Here is an 18,506-nt window from a genome sequence, read left to right as displayed (position 1 = left end):
GTCCTGAGATTCCTGGAATGTACGGAATTGGAACTCTGTGGACTGTTAAAGAAACTGTAGGTATTGGAACATAAGAGTCAAGTATCTGTTGGATTTGATTGGAGTTGTAATCATTTGATTCCATTAACTTTTTAATGATGGAAAGTTCTTGTTGTGAGATTATTGGAGAAGAGCAAACTTTATCTGCTCTATGAATTAGAGATTTAAGAATGCCAAATTTTTGAGACGTGTGGTGCGCAGACTTTTTGTGAATGTATCTGCCAGTAAATGTGGGTTTTCGAAAGACGCTTGTAGATAAGGTACCAGAAGACATTCTAGTAACGAGGATGTCCAGAAATGGTAAAGAACCGGAGTTTTCTTTTTCCATAGTGAATTAGATGCGTGGGTGAAGGTTATTTATCTGTTGTAGAAAAGTGGAAAGTTCATCTTCAGCGTGTGGCTAAACAGCTAAAACATCATCGACATAATGGTACCAAAGAGATGGTTGAGGATGAATGGATGAGAACAGTATCTTCGAATTGTTTCAAATAGTAGTTTGCCAAAGGTGGAGACAGAGGGCTACCCATGGCAGTACCTCAATTTGTTTGTAGATTTTGTTTTTCCAACTGAAATAAACTGAGTGGATGACATATTTGAATATCCTTGCGATATCTGGAGGGTAATCTTGATATAAAGAATTGACTGTGTCGGTTAATGGGATATTGGTGAATCCTCCTTACTAGAGCGTCTTCTGGTACCTTATCTACAAGCATCTTTTGAAAACCCACATTTACTGGCAGATACATTCACAAAAAGTCTGCGCACTGCATGTCTCAAAAATTTGGCATTCTTAAATCTCTAATTCATAGAGCACATAAAGTTTGCTCTTCCCCACTAATCTCACAACAAGAACTTTCCATCATTAAAAAGTTAATGAAATCAAATGATTACAACTCCAATCAAATTCAACAGACACTTGACTCTTATGTTCCAATACCTACAGTTTCTTCAACAGTCTACAGAGTTCCTATTCCATACATTCCAGGAATTTCAGAACCTATAGGTTGAATTCTGAAAAAGTATCAATTGATTCCAACATATATTCCTATCAACAAAATTTCTTCTTTATTACCTTCTACAAAGGATAAACTGTCTTCTCTATCTTTGGCTAGCGTTTATCAAATATCTTGCAAATGCGATGTCTCTTATTTTGGACAAACTGGCTGTTCTTTAGAAAAAAAGAATAAAATAACTTCAATATTATATTGATTATAACAAATCTCTGAAGTCTGGTCTGGCACAGCACAGTATTGACTCTACTCATAGTGTCCAGAGGGATAAAGCTTTTCTCCTCCATAGATGCAAATTCAAATATGAACGCTTATTCAAAGAAAGTTGTGAAACTATCTTACACCGACCGAATTTAAATAGAAATGACTGTCTTTCTTTATCAAAGATCTGGGAAACTTTTATCTTATGTAAAAAACCGTTTATCTTAATAGATTAAATTTGTTATTTTCTATTATTTTCTAGCACGCAGTAGAAAATAATAGAAATCAATTATTAAAATAATTGTATTTTAATAATTGATCCACCGAATGTTTTGCTTTTATTCCGTTCCTATTACTGTAACAGACACTGAAAAATGTACTATTAATTTTAGTATGAAATATATGTCCCTTTACTAATTAAAGATATCGCTGTGCTTTTTATGCGTTTCTTTATTATTTAATTTACTATGCCACAGGTTCCTCTTAAAATCGTTATCTATTCCTGCAATTTCAATTTCACAGAGTAAAATGGATGGCCCTTCTAAATCAGTCTGTTCAGGAATATCATTTCTTTTTCGTATAATTTCCTTGTCTATTCAATCCGTCTTTCCATGATTTCTTTTTTATCCATTAGAATATGGTCTCTTGAGTCTCTAATGATACTTGCATGATTTGCTGTATTTGTCCTACTTGTCATTTCTCTGATTTTTTCATACATTTCTCTTTTTTCTATCAAGGTTTTCTATATCTATACATTTATTCTTAATCCATTCCTCTTTGGCTCTCCTGCATTCTTTTTTCATTTCTTTATTCATGCTTTTATATTCAGGTTTGTTCTTTAATTTTTTTCTTTGTTCCATCAACATTAGTATTTTTTCATTCATCCAGGGTTTATTCCTTTTCCTTTTTAATTATGGGAGTGTATTTTTTGGCTGCTTCATTGATGCTCTTCTTGAATGTTTGCCAGTTCATGTTAATTTCATCAATTGGTGTTCTATTTTCTGTGTGAGTTGTGGTGTCAGACTTGTTAAGGGATTTTGTGAATTCTTTTATAAAGCAGTCTTTAACTTTTTGGTTGTTAAGTGAGTCTGAATTATAAGTTTCTCTTATGAATGGTTGATTTGGTATCTTAAGTTTTATTTTGATTTTTGCAATCAGTGGGTTGTGGTCCAATCCTATGTTTGCCCCAGGATATGTTTTTGTTTGTGTTATTGCATTTCAGAATCTTTTGCTTATTATTATATAGTCAATTTGGTTTCTCTAGATGTCCCCAGGGCTTTTCCAGGTATATAGTCTTCTGGGAGGATGTTTAAACGGTGTGTTGGCAATTATTAGGTCATTGGTTTCACAGAATTGAATTAATCTTTCATCTTTTTCATTTCTGATTCCAAGTCCTTGGTTTCCCATGCAAAATGAGATTTTTTCTGAGTCCAATTTTGCCTTTAGATCGCCTGTCACTGACTTAGCACTGGAGATTGCAGTTTGGATGTCTTCATAAAATTGTTCCAATTGTTCATCTGGGTGGTCTTGGGTTGGCACATATGCTTGGATAATATACAGGTTGAATGGTTGTGCAGTTATTTTGGCTGTTATGATTTGGTCATTTATGGGTCAATATCCCTGTAGAGATTTTGCAATTCTATTACTTAGGACAAGTGCTACTCCATTAAGGTGTAAGTCACTGCCAGAGTAGCTTATAGTGTGATTTTTTCTTCTTATTATGCCTGTATCTGTTCACCCCACTTCACTGATACCTGCAATATTGGCCTTCATCACTTCTAATTCTTGGAGTAGGTTATCTAATTTGCCTGCCTCGTAGATTGTTCTGACGTTCCATGTTACTATTTTCAAGAGATTGCTCCTGGTTTTCAGACAAGGGACAACTGAGAATATCCTCCCTGGAGGGTTTGGGATATTATCTTCACACTACCTTAGTAGTTCTTCTCTTACAATTCCCGGTTTCAAGCTCTTCTTTCTTGTAGCTATAAGAGCTGATGGTTGCAGGGATCTCAACCCCATCTCTAACTTCATATTGTGACATGGTGTATTTCATGGTTGACAGTGGATAAATACGTGGTGAGGCTCCAATCTCTTCCATGACAGCTGGCTACAAGTCCCTTAGATCAGGAGTGTGCCCTCGATGTGCCGCACATCTTGCTGTCATGCCATTGGTCAGTCAGTGTTGATTCTTCTGCCATCTTGGCCATTCCAGACTTCGTGCACATAAAGGTTGACATTCACTATTTACAGCATTCTATATTGCTGATACCCTCACTTAGTTTAGTCCATCAACCGAGGCGGTTTACTGGGGTGTGGCTGCTGGTGTGCACTACCAACTTCTTGGAGTCATAAGTGAGAGTTGAGTGTATGTGAGGACCAGAGCCCAACATCCTGACCCTGAGATCAGCGGCTGACATCGATACTAAGGTGCTACCTCTCCATACACTCCCACTAATAAGATTAGGACAAACATTAATCCCAGTTATAACAAAGATCTTTGGATTTATTTTCAATAAATATAATTCCTATCCCATATATATCACAAGATAAGTACTGAAGAGCAGTGCATCCTGTCTTCCAGCTCCTGAACTATAGACCAGTGTTCTTTGCTCCATATCTGTCAGCATTTATTGATGGAGACTTGACTCGATACTTGTGCCAGATTGTACAATTCAGTGGTTGGACTCTCCACTATCAAGCAGTCAGAACATCAGCTGGAACATTCTGGACATCACTATTTCTACATGTACATTGAGACAAATGAATGATCTTTGTATTTTGATTACAGTAATTAGTTGCTTTTGTAACATTCAATTAAAATAAATTACCTGCTGGGCCATCATACATGGACAAGTATTTTTTGTTCATGTTAAGAAAACACGGATAACATAAGACTGCGCTTTTGGATTGTGCATAAAAGAATTAATACAAGTTCTTGATATTTTCTGTAGACAATATTGCATGTATCACTAAACACACTACCAGTTTGACATGGCTGCGTTATTTCATGTTGCTTTGTCTTTGCAGTTGAGAAACATCTTCCACCTCTTCTTTCTAACTGAGAGTAGAATACTGATTTTAAACCTATCTATACAGACAGTTCAAAATCAGATTTCTAGTTCCGCTGTCTTCCCAGACATCATAATATACACTCATGAGCTAAAACATTATGACCACCTTCCTAGTAACATGTCGGGCTTCCTTTGCATGAATACTTGGATATGCTCTTCGAATCATGCTCTCACAATGTAAGCCTTGGGATGTGGTACATTGTCTTGCTGGAAGAGTTCAGATCCATTGGTCCACATTATCACCATGTTGAAAGTTTTTCCACTTAGCCAAGAAATTATATTCTTGATTTAATCCTATATCTAAGTGCAAGCAAACAAAGTTTGTGTGTGCAACTCGTATATAGAGGCTAATGACTTCATATTATGGGATACTAAGGCAAGTTCTATAGAATTTTTTCTTTTTACATAACACTAATGCACAGATTTGTATCTAGTTTCAGAAATACAGAAAGATTCAATAGCCTTTTATTCAGAAACTCTGGACTCGACTGATTTTAGAAATATATGAATTATTTACATGCAAAGAAATCAAGAACAATTTGCACAGTATAAAATTTTTTTGCAAACTTATTTACTTATTCATTCTCACTTAAAATGTAAATTATTGCTGATTTAACTTCTCTTTAACAGCCAATAATCTAATATAACACCTTTTAGTTTTGTACCTATACTTTTTTAGTTAATTATGGCATAGACTAATATTAACTAAAATAAATTTAATTAATTTTTGTAAAGTTAAATTTCCATCTTAACGGATATAGTCCTTATTGTTCAGTAATTCTGATGTTGGCTGTCCTGCATGTTTGGCTATAATAGGATGGTTTACAACTACCAGAGACCATAAACACCTGAAGATGAAGCATGGCAACTGAGAGTAGGCCTGAAGTCCTAAATAGTATCCCCCTAGTAGACTAAATTGGGCATCCTTGCCTGTTGAGCTGAAGTATGGAGGATGAGAGCTTCCCAAATTTGAGGCAGTTCCATGCAACCAAATTTATTGAAATATAGGGTAGGTTCTTTAGGAAGAAGCAGGAAAATTCAAGGAAAAGTTGTATATTTGCCATGACAGAACAAAGTGGCTTTTTTCCAGCATATTTATTCTATGGTGGGTGTCCAAAGCACTCTCAGCAAGTCCTGAGTGCCTGTAGTGATGGAAACGGATATAGTCCTTATGTTCAGTAATTCTGATGTTGGCTGTCCTGCATGTTTGACTATAATAGGATAGTTTACAACTACAAGAGACCTGATACCTGACAGGTCTAAGGATTGTGGCTGGTCTTTGATGGAACAGATAACAGGTGATAATTATTTATATGGTCTGTAAGTGGTTGAAAGGATATATTTTTTTTTTTAAAGATTTTTGTTAGTTTTTTGGATGTGCCGTGGATATATATGGAATAGTGATAGCTTTAGTGTGCTCTCTGTTCTGGAGAGGTGTGGGATGGGTTTGGCGTTTTCATATTTTTTGGATATGGTAGGAATTGCAGCCATTGTCTAAAATGGTTTTGTGAAGGTGGTCAAGTTCAGTGGATAGAACACTGTTATTTGAAGTAATTAATTTAGCCCTGTTATATTAGTTTTAACAATTCTAAACTGTTGAGAGTGGTGATGTGACTGTTTGCAATTTTTTATATTTTATGTTTGTATTTACTGATGTGTGTGGGTATTCTGTAAACAGAGAATGCAAGTGAAGAATGCATCAAGCTGGCATGTAACTAAAGTGTCTAGGAAGGATGGACTGTTGTCATTTTCATTTTCTAGTGAAAACTGGATCCTGGGATGTTGATTGTGTAGATATATTAAAAAATATGTTGATAGCATCCAGGCCATGAGACCAAATGGAGAATGCGTCATCAAAGCATAGCTAAACAGTGGATCTATGCAGAGCAGAGTTTAGAGTTTTCTCTTCTCATGTTTCCATGAAAAAATTAGCCAAAGAGGGAGAAAGCAGAGTACATCTCCTCTATTTGTTTGTAGAATTTTCCTTGCTAAACAAAAGTTAAAGTTCACAGTGGACTTAGATTGCTGAAATATCAGGAAGAAATTTAGTTTGAATCAAGTCTAAAGTGTCTTTAAGTGGGACATTGGTGAATAGAGAGTAGACATCAAAACTGACTATAATGTCAGTATGTTGGAGTGTGAGGTTTCTATACTGGCTTTAAAGTGGGTTGCTGATTTTTTTATGTGGAAAGGAGTGCTGCCAGTACATTGTCAGAGCACTTTGGCTAAATGTTTAACTAATTCACATACATAATTATCATCCCTTATCCATTCCACCAAAGACCAACCATAGTCCCTGAACCTGTCAGGTGTTTATCAGGCCCCTTGTAGTTGTAAACTATCCTGCTCTGATCACAGGCAGGAAGCCAACAACAGAATTGCTGAACATAAGGATTATATCCTTATGTTCACAATTCTGAACATAAGGATATAATTTTCCATCACTACAGGCACTCAGGACTTGCTGACCATGCTTTGGACACCTGCCATAGAATACACTGGAAGAAAGCCACTTTACTCCATTGCAGCAAATACAAATATGAAAGACTTTTCCTTACATCTGCTTCTTCATAACCCTAGCTTCAACAAATATGGTTGTATGAAACTGCCCTAAATTTGGGAAGCTCTCATCCTCTGTACTTCAGCCTAACAGCCAAGGGGGCACTATTTAGAACTTCATGCCCACAACCAGTTCACATGCTTCAGCTTCATTACTTAGTATATAACCTATATGCACATAACACGTTTTGTTCCCTGATGATGGCAAATTGGATTTGCTAAAATATTGGAAGTATTAATTAAATTTATTTTAGTTAATATTGATGGTCTACATTGTAATTTCCTTAAAGAATAGCTATGAATAGCCAATGTATAATCCTACCATTAGACTTTTAGTTGTTTACCTATGTACCAAAAAAGAATGTTTTCCTAAATCAGACATATACTTTCACACTAAGAAGTAAGAAATAGAGAGAGAATTGCTCATACCTTCAAGTAGAGAAACATTATAATCACATATAATATTTTCCATTCATGCATGAGCAACACATATTAAACTTGACTTGAAATAATATTCAAGTCTTGAATTCCTTAATCTCTGAATTCAGTTGTTTACTTAAATGACTTCAAATATAATACTGGATAAACATCTCATAGAATAATCTAGTCATGAAGCTAATCATATTAAGTTTAAAATATCTAATGAAATTGCTTCTGAAGACTGATATCTATGCAAATGCAGTTTAATATTCTATCAAGCTAATATTCTCCCTTCTTTCCTCATACAATTATCTAAAATAGAGAAAGAAATTGCTTGTTTCCTCCTCACAGCAAAATTAGAATATACACTCGGGTCTCTTTTTATGTGGATTTGAAATTATGCGGTGTATAACTTCAAATCCACAAGTTTTGAAGTTATGCACCGCATAACTTCAAAACTTATGTATAGTACGCACACAGATACGAGACCTTTCAACACTTCTGTGCATGTCAATAGAAGGAGAATCCATTTCGATAATAGGGTAAGCCAGTGTTTCCCAAACTTGTCCTACAACAGAACACTTCACAAATCCTGAAATTTTCATGGAACACCTTGGTTATTTTGTAATGCATTAATTAATAATTAATTAAACATCAATTAAACATAGGCATCATTAAATTAATTTGTGCTGATTTTCACTGACATCCCATTCTGATCACCAAAAATTTATGATATTATTATAAGTACTTACGAGTGAATGCAGCCTTTTCTCCTGTGTGCTGATAGTTTTCCCCTCCTTTTGTACATCTTGGAAATTGCTTTGTAGGCTAGAGGTGGATGAATCACTATCTGTTGCATCACAAACACCTTCAATAAGCGATTTCTTAACACCAAAATTAAACAAAGTCCCTTGTCTCTTATTCATATTAAAATTTAAATCTGTAGATCTATTACTTTTAAAAAATCACGGCACTACGGTTTCGAAACAAACACTTTCATCCTGCAATACGAACTTGTGAAGAAAGTATTCAGTATTACTAGATCTGAGAACCATATACAGACTACCTTGATCTTCAATTTCAGTGGAAAAATTTTCTTTATACTTCCTTGCTGATTGATTACTAACATTTGCAACACAGATGTTATTTCGTTCAGTTTTGAGAACAGAGGATATGCCACACATGGTTGTAATCGGCTTGCAGATAATTTTTATGACAGGTCATAAACAATAAGTTTTAAAAGAGGTATACCGTGAGTAGACATATAGATACAAAATTAATAACGTACAAAGATTATTTAATAGTATAATTTTTGCCTGTGTGTCACAGGCATCTTCAATACATTTTAAGCTCAAATTAAACAATAACTGACAATTCCAAAAAGCGCCACCTACGTAACCTTTCTATCTAATGGTTATAAGAATTGCTTCATTAAAAGAGCTTTGAGTAGTTTTAATATGTCTTCCTCTTCAAATACAGAAGAAATAAAGTGCATTCCTATCCCTTATGTACAAAGCATTAGTAAACATATAGCAAAAGTTTTAAAACCACTGAATATTTTTGTTGCCTTTCGACCATTTAGAAAAATCTCCACCTTTCTCACTTCTCCTAAGGACAAGCTTCCAGATCTTAATTATCCAGGTGTCTACCAGATTCCGTGCTCTTGTGGATTAACTTATTTTGGACAAACAGGAAGATCTGCCTCTATTCGGCTAGAAGAATACCAATCTTATATTGAATACTTTAAACCCGAAAAGTCTGGACTTGCAGAACATGCCATCTTCACTAGACATAGAGTTCATTGGAGAATGACAAGAGTCCTTCACAAAAGTCGGTTCCTCATGGAACACCTTTATAAAGAAACGTGAAACTTTACTTCATTCTCCTAACTTAAACAGATCCGACGGCTTATGTCTATCCCCTTTATGGGAGATAGTACTTTATTTGTTAGGAAATGTATTGTCCTTTTTAGTTATCTTACACCAGCTACTTAGGTGGTGCATTTTGGAATTGTCAGTTATTGTTTAATTTGGGCTTAAAATGTACTGAAGATGCCTGTGACACACAGGCGAAAATTATACTATTAAATAATCTTTGTATGTAAGGTCATAAACAGCGGTATCCCCTTTCCTGAATGTTGAAAGGTTTCAATGTGTGAAAATTAACGAATTTTCATGAATATTTCCATGTTTAAAAATACACTGCTTGGTCATTAACATTTGCTACACAGATGTTATTTAGACGTTATGGGTCTGAGCTTTTTGACATATTCACGAATGTTATTCTCCTCAGAATATTTCCACTATAACATATTTATTCATGAAAAATGCTTAGAAAACTAAAATGACAAATTCCAGGAGAACTTCTTGCAGAACACTTACTCACCTTCCGCGGAACACAGTTTGGGAAACCCTGGGGTAATCAATCCAAACGTGTAGGTAGTGTTTTTTACAACAAGCATTATTCAGCTATTAGATCAAGGCATAATTGCTACTTTTAAAAAATATTACGTTATGCACACTTTTCAATTTATATTGGATAAAGTAGAAAATGAATCATTAACAGTAACTGAAGTTTGGAAAAATTTTTCTATTTTGGACTGCTTAAATCATGTTGCATCTGCTATCGCTGAAATAAGACCACAAACTTTAAATGCCTGCTGGAAAGCAGCTTGGCCTGGATGTGCTGCAAACAGTGCACCATGCAAACATCTGCATTATCAGCTGAAATCATTACTTTAGGACATGAAATTGGTGGAGAAGGCTTTGATACATTTAGCAAAACGATGTAGATGAATTGCTTGTGGATAATGCCTTAAGTGACGATGATATTCGATATCAATTAACTTTAGATATTGTCAAAGATCCAGTCAAACGATAGTGAAGCGGAAGAAAAATCTGTCCTCACTGAAAATATAATTCGAGAATGTCTTAAACTGTGCAATAAATTGGAAAATCATTTTCTTGTTACTGACACAAATTCTGAATGTGCATTTAAAATTCCAATGCAATCTGAAAAACTGTATGTCTGAATATCGCGAGCTGTATAAAAAATTAGTAAAATCATCATTGCAAAGTTTAATCACTAATTACATTGTCAGAAGAAAAAAATCAGTGCAGAACGAGGGTGAAGCTAATTCTGTTTGTGAAGAACCATTGCCTTTACCATACAGATCTGATGCGCTGATTATCTCTTCTGGTGATGAAAGTAATTTTGCACCAGTTCACAAATTGCACCAGTTGCCAAATACTGTCTAATAGCAGTGATAATTCTGATGACAAAATCTAAAAAAAAAAAAAAAAAATTGGTTTAGAAATGTAAACAATATCTAAACCAAATGTCTGACTGTGATTATGGCTTCACACATTTGTCTTCACAGAAAAAAAAAAAAAAACTTAGGCATTCTTATTTTCCTGAATTTTCATAAACTTTTTGATGCGAATTTAGGTTTATTTTAATTCATTACTTCGGTTTTATGCGGTTTTAGAAAATTATGGAATGCATCCCTAATTTTTCAACGTAAGTTAGGCCTTTTTTTTTACGATTTTTTATATGCAGTTTTCTGTGGAACGTATCTACCCCATAAAAAGAGACTCGACTGTATATCTATCACTTATGTCATCCTGTTGGGAAAAAAAAAAACGTTCTAGACAATTGCTAATCCACTAGAAATTACTAATTTCATTGCAGATTCTTTGAATAATAAACTTCTGTAATACCAGTGTAATACCAATTAGTGAATGTGTGCCAAAAAAAATTTCACCATTAAAATCTGTGGTTAAATACCAATAGATTAAAATAATTAGGATTTTAAAAAGGAAAGGTTTTCTTAATCCCACTGAATACAGTACAGAAGGAAGTTCTTTTAAAGAGCTTCTGTATCTCAGTCAATATAGATGAAGCATATTGGTTGAAAAGGCCTAGGTTGAGTTCCATCTAAGATGAGAAGCACCTTTATCAGGACTTTTCATTTGAAGGAGTTCACTGGTCTCATATGAAAGTGACAAGGTTTTTGATACTGGAAATCAGGTTTGTCATCACAAAACAAGCAAACTGGCAAGAAGAACGCAGACAATTTACAGTCATAAGATATAATATCAGTCAAGTTACTTGCTATGATAGGCCATTGAGCCTAAGATGAAAGGGAAGATGAGATGAGGTAGGTCTTTAATGAAAATTTCCTTTAAGTGTTCTTTCATTTCATTTCTGGCAACTGTCTTAAATCGTCTTAACTCCATTTTCTCTCTCTCCTTCAACCCATTGTTTTTGTGTTAACCCTGATGATCTCTTTCTGGTCTCATTACTCCTAATGAATTACATTTGCCAATTATGTAAACAATTTCTAAACCAAATGTCTGACTGTGATTATGGCTTCACACATTTGTCTTCACAGAAAAAAAAACAGATGTACTTCTGCAAATTCTAAACAAAGAATCTAACAAGATCAAACACGTAGTGGGGCATTGTTACAGACCTGGTGGATTGGGTGTAAGTGATATAGAAATGCATCACCAATTAAAGATAGTGGGTGCAAAAAGAGCAATCATGATGGAGACTAATTATCTAAACATTGATTGGGTAGCAGTAAAATCTCATGAGAAGAATGAAACTAAATTTATTGAACTAATGCAAGAAAACTTCCTCACGCAGCATGTAACAGAAGGAACTCAAGTTCAAAGAGTGTTAGATTCGATTGTCAGATGACTGAAATGTCAGAGGATGTTTCAGTTAAAGACGTGACTATTTTGCTGCCGGCTGATGACAGTAATCATGCTGTACTCACTTTGGAAGTGACTAAGGTTATGAATGTTTCATTCAGAAAAGGTTACATGCTGAACTCCAAAGCAGGAAATTATGATCAACCGAGGAGTATATTGAGTTCAGAGGAATGATATCAGTTGCTGGATGGGAAGAATGTATGGACAGTGCATTGGAAACATTTAAAAAATAATTAAATGATGCAATATCAGAATGTGTCCTGAGAGTTTGAAGAATAAGTAGGGTATGAGTCAAATGGATGTGTAATCTTATCAAGCAAGAGATTCCTAAGAAAAGGATGATGTGGAAGGAATACTGTGTGCATAAGAATGATGTTCATTATGAAAATTATAAGTAGCAAGCCGGAAGAGGTGCAATGGTTGTACAGAAAGCTAAGTCTGAATATGAAAAAAAAAAAAAAAACTGGTTCTGCAACCTGAAGATAACCCCAAAGAAAGAATAACTACTGAATGCAGATGGTGACAGATTCAGAAGTGTTTGTGATTGCATTGTTCAACTAATGGGTGCCCATTTTGCTAAAAGCTATCAATCTGGTGTATGCAACATTTAGTTTACTGCCACCCTTCGCTGAATAGAAAAACTCAGGTGTATGAGGAGGAGGAGATATTAGAGCTGTTGCACAAACTGAATAAGAATTCATCAATAGGGACTGATGGGATATCAGCACGAGTGCTAAAAGAGTGTTAAGCTGAACTGGCTATTCCTTTGACCAGGCTATATAATTTGAGTTTCAGAACAGAGAAGATTCTGCAGTAGTGGAAAGAATGTATGGTAATCCCATTGCATAAGGGTGGTGTAAAGACCAATGTATCCAACTATCAACAATCACTATCTCAGGAGTGGTGATGAAGATTTTGTAAAAGCTGGTTAGGGCTCACATTCAAAAATTGGTTCACAGAGAATCTCTACTTTGCAATGAACAACATGGGTTTACTAAAGAAATGTGATGTTTTACAACTTGCTCACATTCTGTAATAATGTTACCATTGAGTGAGATAAGGGGAATGGATACACTATGATACTTTTGAATTTTGCTAAGGCTTTTGACAGAATACAGCACGGAAAACTGTTGCATAAATTGGAGAATTTCAGTTTGGATTATAAAATATTAGCATGGATAAGAGGAGTGCTCACTGACATATCAAAAAGTGGTATTATTATTATTATGGGCAACTCTAAGGAGTCCTTAGACTCATCGAGGTACACCCTCAACATTATGTCAAGAACTATCCAACATTTGCACAGTATCTATCATACTTTGCTTTGAATTCATTCACAGTCATGGCACCCACAACAGACTCTGGCAACCTCTTCCACTCATTCACCACTCTCCAAGCAAAAAACCTAGTTCTAACAACCTTGCTAACTACAGTCTTACTCAGTTTCCATGGATGGCCCTACTTCTCCCACCACCTCACCTGCTCTGAAAAATTTCCTCTGAATTAATCTTGTAAAAACCCTCTCAGTAATTTGTATGTCTCAATCATATTACCCCTTTTCCACCTATCAACCAGTTTCTGTAACCCACAAATCTTCAACCTGTTCTCATAAGGTTCATTCCATAGGCTTGCTGCCATCTTTGTCACTCACCTCTGGATCTTCTCCAATTCCTCCCTATCACGAAGAAACCCTGGTGTCCAGATCTGCGTGCAGTAGCCAAGATGGGGTCTTATCAAGGCTCGATAAAGAGGAACAATAACTTGCTTGTCTCTGCTCATCAAAGTATTCTTCAGTAACCAAGTGATTTGATGAACTGCTTTAACCACTTTTGCTATATGCCTATCCACTAACACTCCCAAGTCTCTGGCTTAATCAATTTCCTGGAGTACAGTTCCACCAATGTGGTATATAGCTGTTAATCGTTTCACCCAAAATGCATAACCTTACACTTTGCCACATTAAACTGACATCCATTCTCCTTTGCCCAGTCTGCCAATCTATCCAAATCATCCTGCAAAATTTTGGCGACATCTGTATTAATTATTGCTCTGCTCAACTTTGCATCATTGGCAAACTGAGTAGTTCCTCTCAGATCCTTTCCTGTATCATTAATGAACAAATTAAAAACATTAGCTGTTCAAGAACAGAACCCTGCCACATGCCACTAGTCACAGGGCCTTCTTTTGGACTCTCCTGAGTAAGATACTCTCTGATATCTCTCTCTCTGTCAACCACCCTCCTATCGATCTCACTTAATACTTTGTTATTTCTTTTATTTCTGATTTCTTTGGTTTTTGCAGTAATCAATTTCTCACTTCCAGGCTGACAGATTCTTGGATAGTGTTGAGGACTAGTCAGATCAGATGGCACATTTTTTTTTATATATATCTCTGACTTACCATAATTCACCACTGGGGCTAATACTGTGTTGTTACAGTGTTGTCCACAATTAAGATGGGACAAGTACCCTGAAAGAGAAGGTAGACTCCCACTGTTTAGTGTAATAAATTCAGCGATATAGGAAAGATTCTCTCCTAGCCCTCGATTACTCAAATAGCTTTGGAGGAAAAAATGAAGATGGAAGAAAAATGAGTTGGAAAGAAGAGTAGGGACCAACCTGCAGGTAACCGCTAGGTTTCTGTTATTTGAAATATGGTATGGTACGTCATCAAGCTCCTCGGGGTTGCCATGCCCATACTCAGTAGGTGTGAGTCTCGGTGGGAATTTTCACTTAAAGAGGACGTATATGTGGAATTACAAGGCTGGTAAGTATGACATACTTAGGAGATTGCTTGGATCAGTGCCATGGCATGTGAAAACGCAAGGGTTGGATGTTGATAGTGCATGGGAAGTGGTAAGGGAGTGTTTGTTTGTAATAGCAGACTGCATACCTGGAGTCAGGAGAATATATCAAGTTGGAGTTAAATGGGTGAATACCATCATTAAGCTGGAGCTACAAAAAAAAATTTCTGGCCAATACAAAGCACAGGTCAGAAAAAGGTAACCAGTGTGGTAAGAAAGGTAAAAGCGAGATATGAAAGAAAATTAGCAGCACAGGCCAGATATAATCCCAAAGCATTTTTTTTCCTCCCAGAATGTTGCAGGTAAAAGGAAGAGTGTTCATGGCAGGGAGGTAACTGAATCAGGCAAAATAGTAGAATTATCAATTGAACACTTTGCAAGAGTATATCATCCACCTGGATGATATACTCAGCCCTGCTTGTCATCTTACCATGACTTGCTCTCTGTTTTTCACTGTCATTTCCACACACTTTCTTATGGTCAGTTACATTGTTTCCTTTGCCATCAGTTGCACACGCTTTAATATTTGTACAACTTTCATCAACAGCCACTTTCACTTACGATGCTATATTCCTTACTCTGATTCAAACAAGCTTAATGGTCCATCAGCATATCATACTTCCTGTATACCCACACTTGTTCCTTTCTCTTATTTAGCCTTTCCAACATAAGCATCCACATCTTCCTGCATGTACATATTACACTCATGGCAACATATCACTCTCAAAAAATCCACTGCATTCATTTTGTCTTTAGTGCCAACCTATGCAATGATTTTTCTTTTGCTGTCATTTTGTTTCAGAGCAGTAACAAGAAACAATGAATTTAAAATAATACTACCCAAGAAATTTAACATACATACTGTGTTCCAAACCCAAATCTCGCACAGCAACACTCATTCTAAAAATTACACAATTCATAACACAATAAAGATAAAATTTCTCATGCTGCTGCCCATCCAGTTACTAAAGTTGTAAACTCTTTTTGATTTTTTTATAGCAGAATTAAGGAATATTATTTAAATTTTATAGTTACAGTATATTAACTCTTTTTTTTATTATCTTTCAGGAACAATAGCTCTTTTAACTTCATGGTGTTTTTTTTTGTATTCTTTATCCAATGTGGCTTGGCTCTAGTCTATGCTGTTGGTGTTCCACATCTTGGCTCATGGTAAGTCAAAAAGTTATAACTTAACTGTGAATAAAGTGTTTTAAATGTTTCAGTTTACAGGTCATATATAATGTGGCTGAATGTATGCTGAAGTTTATTATATACAGGGTTAACCTAAAGGAAATAGACACTTTCAAAGTTTTACAGAAACAAGAGTTTTAATAGCATGGCTGAAATACTTACATGGTTTTGAAGAGTACATCCTGAAGTTTACATGGGTAAGTTACAAGTGTTCTATGTGTGACCCTTTTGTAACACAACAAATATCAATGCGATAGTCCAGTTCTTCCCAAACAGTTCTCAGCATGTCCATGTCAACAGTTGCAGCAGCTACTGTGATGTGTTGTTTTAAGATCGTCCACACTTGTAGGAAGGGGAGGAACAAAAACTCTGTCCTTTATGTACTCCCATAAGAAGTAGTCACAGGGTGTTAAATCTGGACTTCTTGGTGGCAACATGTAAGAGCCATGTTCTGGGCGGTTGAACGTCCAATCCAATGCCGAGGCAAATTTTCATCCAGGTGATTTCTAACTTCAAGGTGCCAGTGCGGCAGAGCGCCATCTTGGACAAATATGAAATTGTCATTGTCTTGTAGTTGAGGCATCAGCCACTCACGTGACATATCTAGGTAAGTCATTCCATGCACTGTTTTTTCCTGGAAAAAGAATCGTCCATATGCCTTTTTACGGGATACAGTGCAAAAATCGTTCACTTTGGGTGAATCCTTCACATGCTCCACTACAGCTCTTGGGTTTTCAGCTCCCCATATACGAACATTGTGTTTGTTCACTGTACCACTAATGTGGAAAGATGATTTCTTTGACCGGCTAATTTTTGGTGACAAATCAACTTTCCACATTAGTGGTACAGAATGTACCACTAAATCCTCCGTCCATACAGAATGAGTGACGGAGGATTTTGTCGTTTTCATTGAGGTTCTGCAGTAATTGCAACCGGTAAGGGAACATTCGTAAATGTTTACGCAAGATATTCCACACAGTCTTTTGTGGAACTTGAAGTTGTAAACTGGCACATGTTGTCGACTTCTTCTGGCTGCACGTGTAAGTCTCACGAACATGAGTCACTGTTTTCTCGAATATAGGTGGTCTCTCAGGACTTTTCCCCTTGCACAGACAACCAGTTTCCTTAAATTTCTTGCTCCAATCATAGATTGGAGCAAGAAATTTAAGGAAACTGCCTTGTGGGTGGTTGTTTACCATACCATGTTCTAAAACAATGCTGCACGACAGTAACAGAATTTGTTTTTGCAAATCCAATCACGCAGAAAGCCTTCTCCACCTGGCTAGCAGCCATACTGCTTGACTTACGTCAAGGGCGCTCATGTGCTGCTGAAGTCACGAAGACAAACGAAAAGCGGAGGTCATAAACTTGAGGACTTTTTCTATAAAACAGTACTAAATGCTTTCTGATGTAACAAACAAATTTCAATTTATAAAGCGTTTAAACTGTCTATTTCTTTTAGGCTAATCCTGTACATTAATTTGAGGAAGCTCTATGGAAACCTGGTGAATTCTGAAGGTACTGCATTGTTAAAAAATATTTGTTCCAATCCGTCTTCACCCTATAGAGACATTCAAAATTTTTATTCACTTTTAACAAAGATAATGACCAGAGATTTTAGTGAATATGAATTTTCCTTAATTTTATTGTAGCTTCCCTTTGTGATTGCAAAATATTATAAACCTTTCCACAAATATGATCATTAATATATTGCCAAACATTTGCAGTGCGTTAATCATTCACTGTGATAATAGGTCTTAGTTGCAGATTTTACCAGGGTTAGTAAGCCAGTTTCAGAGAAATAATTAAAAATGAAATTTACAAGTTTAAGAAGTACTATGTTTTCAAGAGCTGAGTTTTTCAGTTTTTTTGTCTCTAAAAAAAAAGTGTATTTATTGCAGTAATGAGTAAAAATCTTGGAATGTTTTCCAAGGAAATTCAACTTTTTTTCTGTTATGAAACAGAATATATATGCATTAAGAGAAAACACTATATATCTGTGGTTGGCCTAGCACTGAAATCTAAATATACAATCTAATTGCATAGGCAAAATGGATATTAGATCCAGCATTATTTTTGATTTGTTATTTCTTATTATTTATTTGTGATTACAGAAAGTTCTCCTAAGGTAGAAGTGAAGGAATTTTTTGAGGCCTTAGAGCAGGGGTTCAGAACCTTTTTGTTTCCTAGAGCACATTCTAAAATACCGGTAGGGCGACGTGCACCATCTATTTTTTCAAGCAAATTTTTTTGAATTTGTTTGTTGAACGAATACATACAAAGTTTACATTATAATCAAATGTTTTATTACTTAAAAGTTTACATTATATAAAAATTTAAATATACATATGTAAGTTAGTGTGATCTTTGGCATTGCATTTCATTGGCCAGTGCTTCATAATTAGGAGAATATGATGATATTCCTGTTCTTAAACTGGAATGAACAACTCCGAATGCGCGTCTACTTTACATTGTATGCATTTAATACTCGTCA

At 35.6% G+C, this 18,506-nt stretch overlaps 1 protein-coding gene across 3 annotated transcripts in view; it reads left to right on the top strand.

Moving 5' to 3' along the window:
• Nucleotides 1–18,506, top strand: part of LOC150099806 (secretory carrier-associated membrane protein 1-like) — a 244,097-nt gene that overhangs the window by 178,335 nt on the left and 47,256 nt on the right. For all 3 annotated transcript variants that reach the window (XM_090403729.1, XM_090403730.1, XM_090403728.1), the window contains exon 7: nucleotides 15,890–15,991. In XM_090403729.1, the coding sequence (XP_090259855.1) occupies nucleotides 15,890–15,991 (102 nt within the window). The remainder of the gene's footprint in view (nucleotides 1–15,889; nucleotides 15,992–18,506) is intronic.

Source organism: Typopeltis vanoorti, chromosome 14, assembly GCF_054136105.1.
Source record: "Typopeltis vanoorti isolate ZY-2024b chromosome 14, IOZ_Tvanoo_1.0, whole genome shotgun sequence".
Taxonomy (NCBI): Eukaryota; Metazoa; Arthropoda; class Arachnida; order Uropygi; family Thelyphonidae; genus Typopeltis; species Typopeltis vanoorti.
The sequence above is the reverse complement of the archived record's forward strand: the minus strand, read 5'-3'. Positions and strand labels throughout refer to the sequence as shown.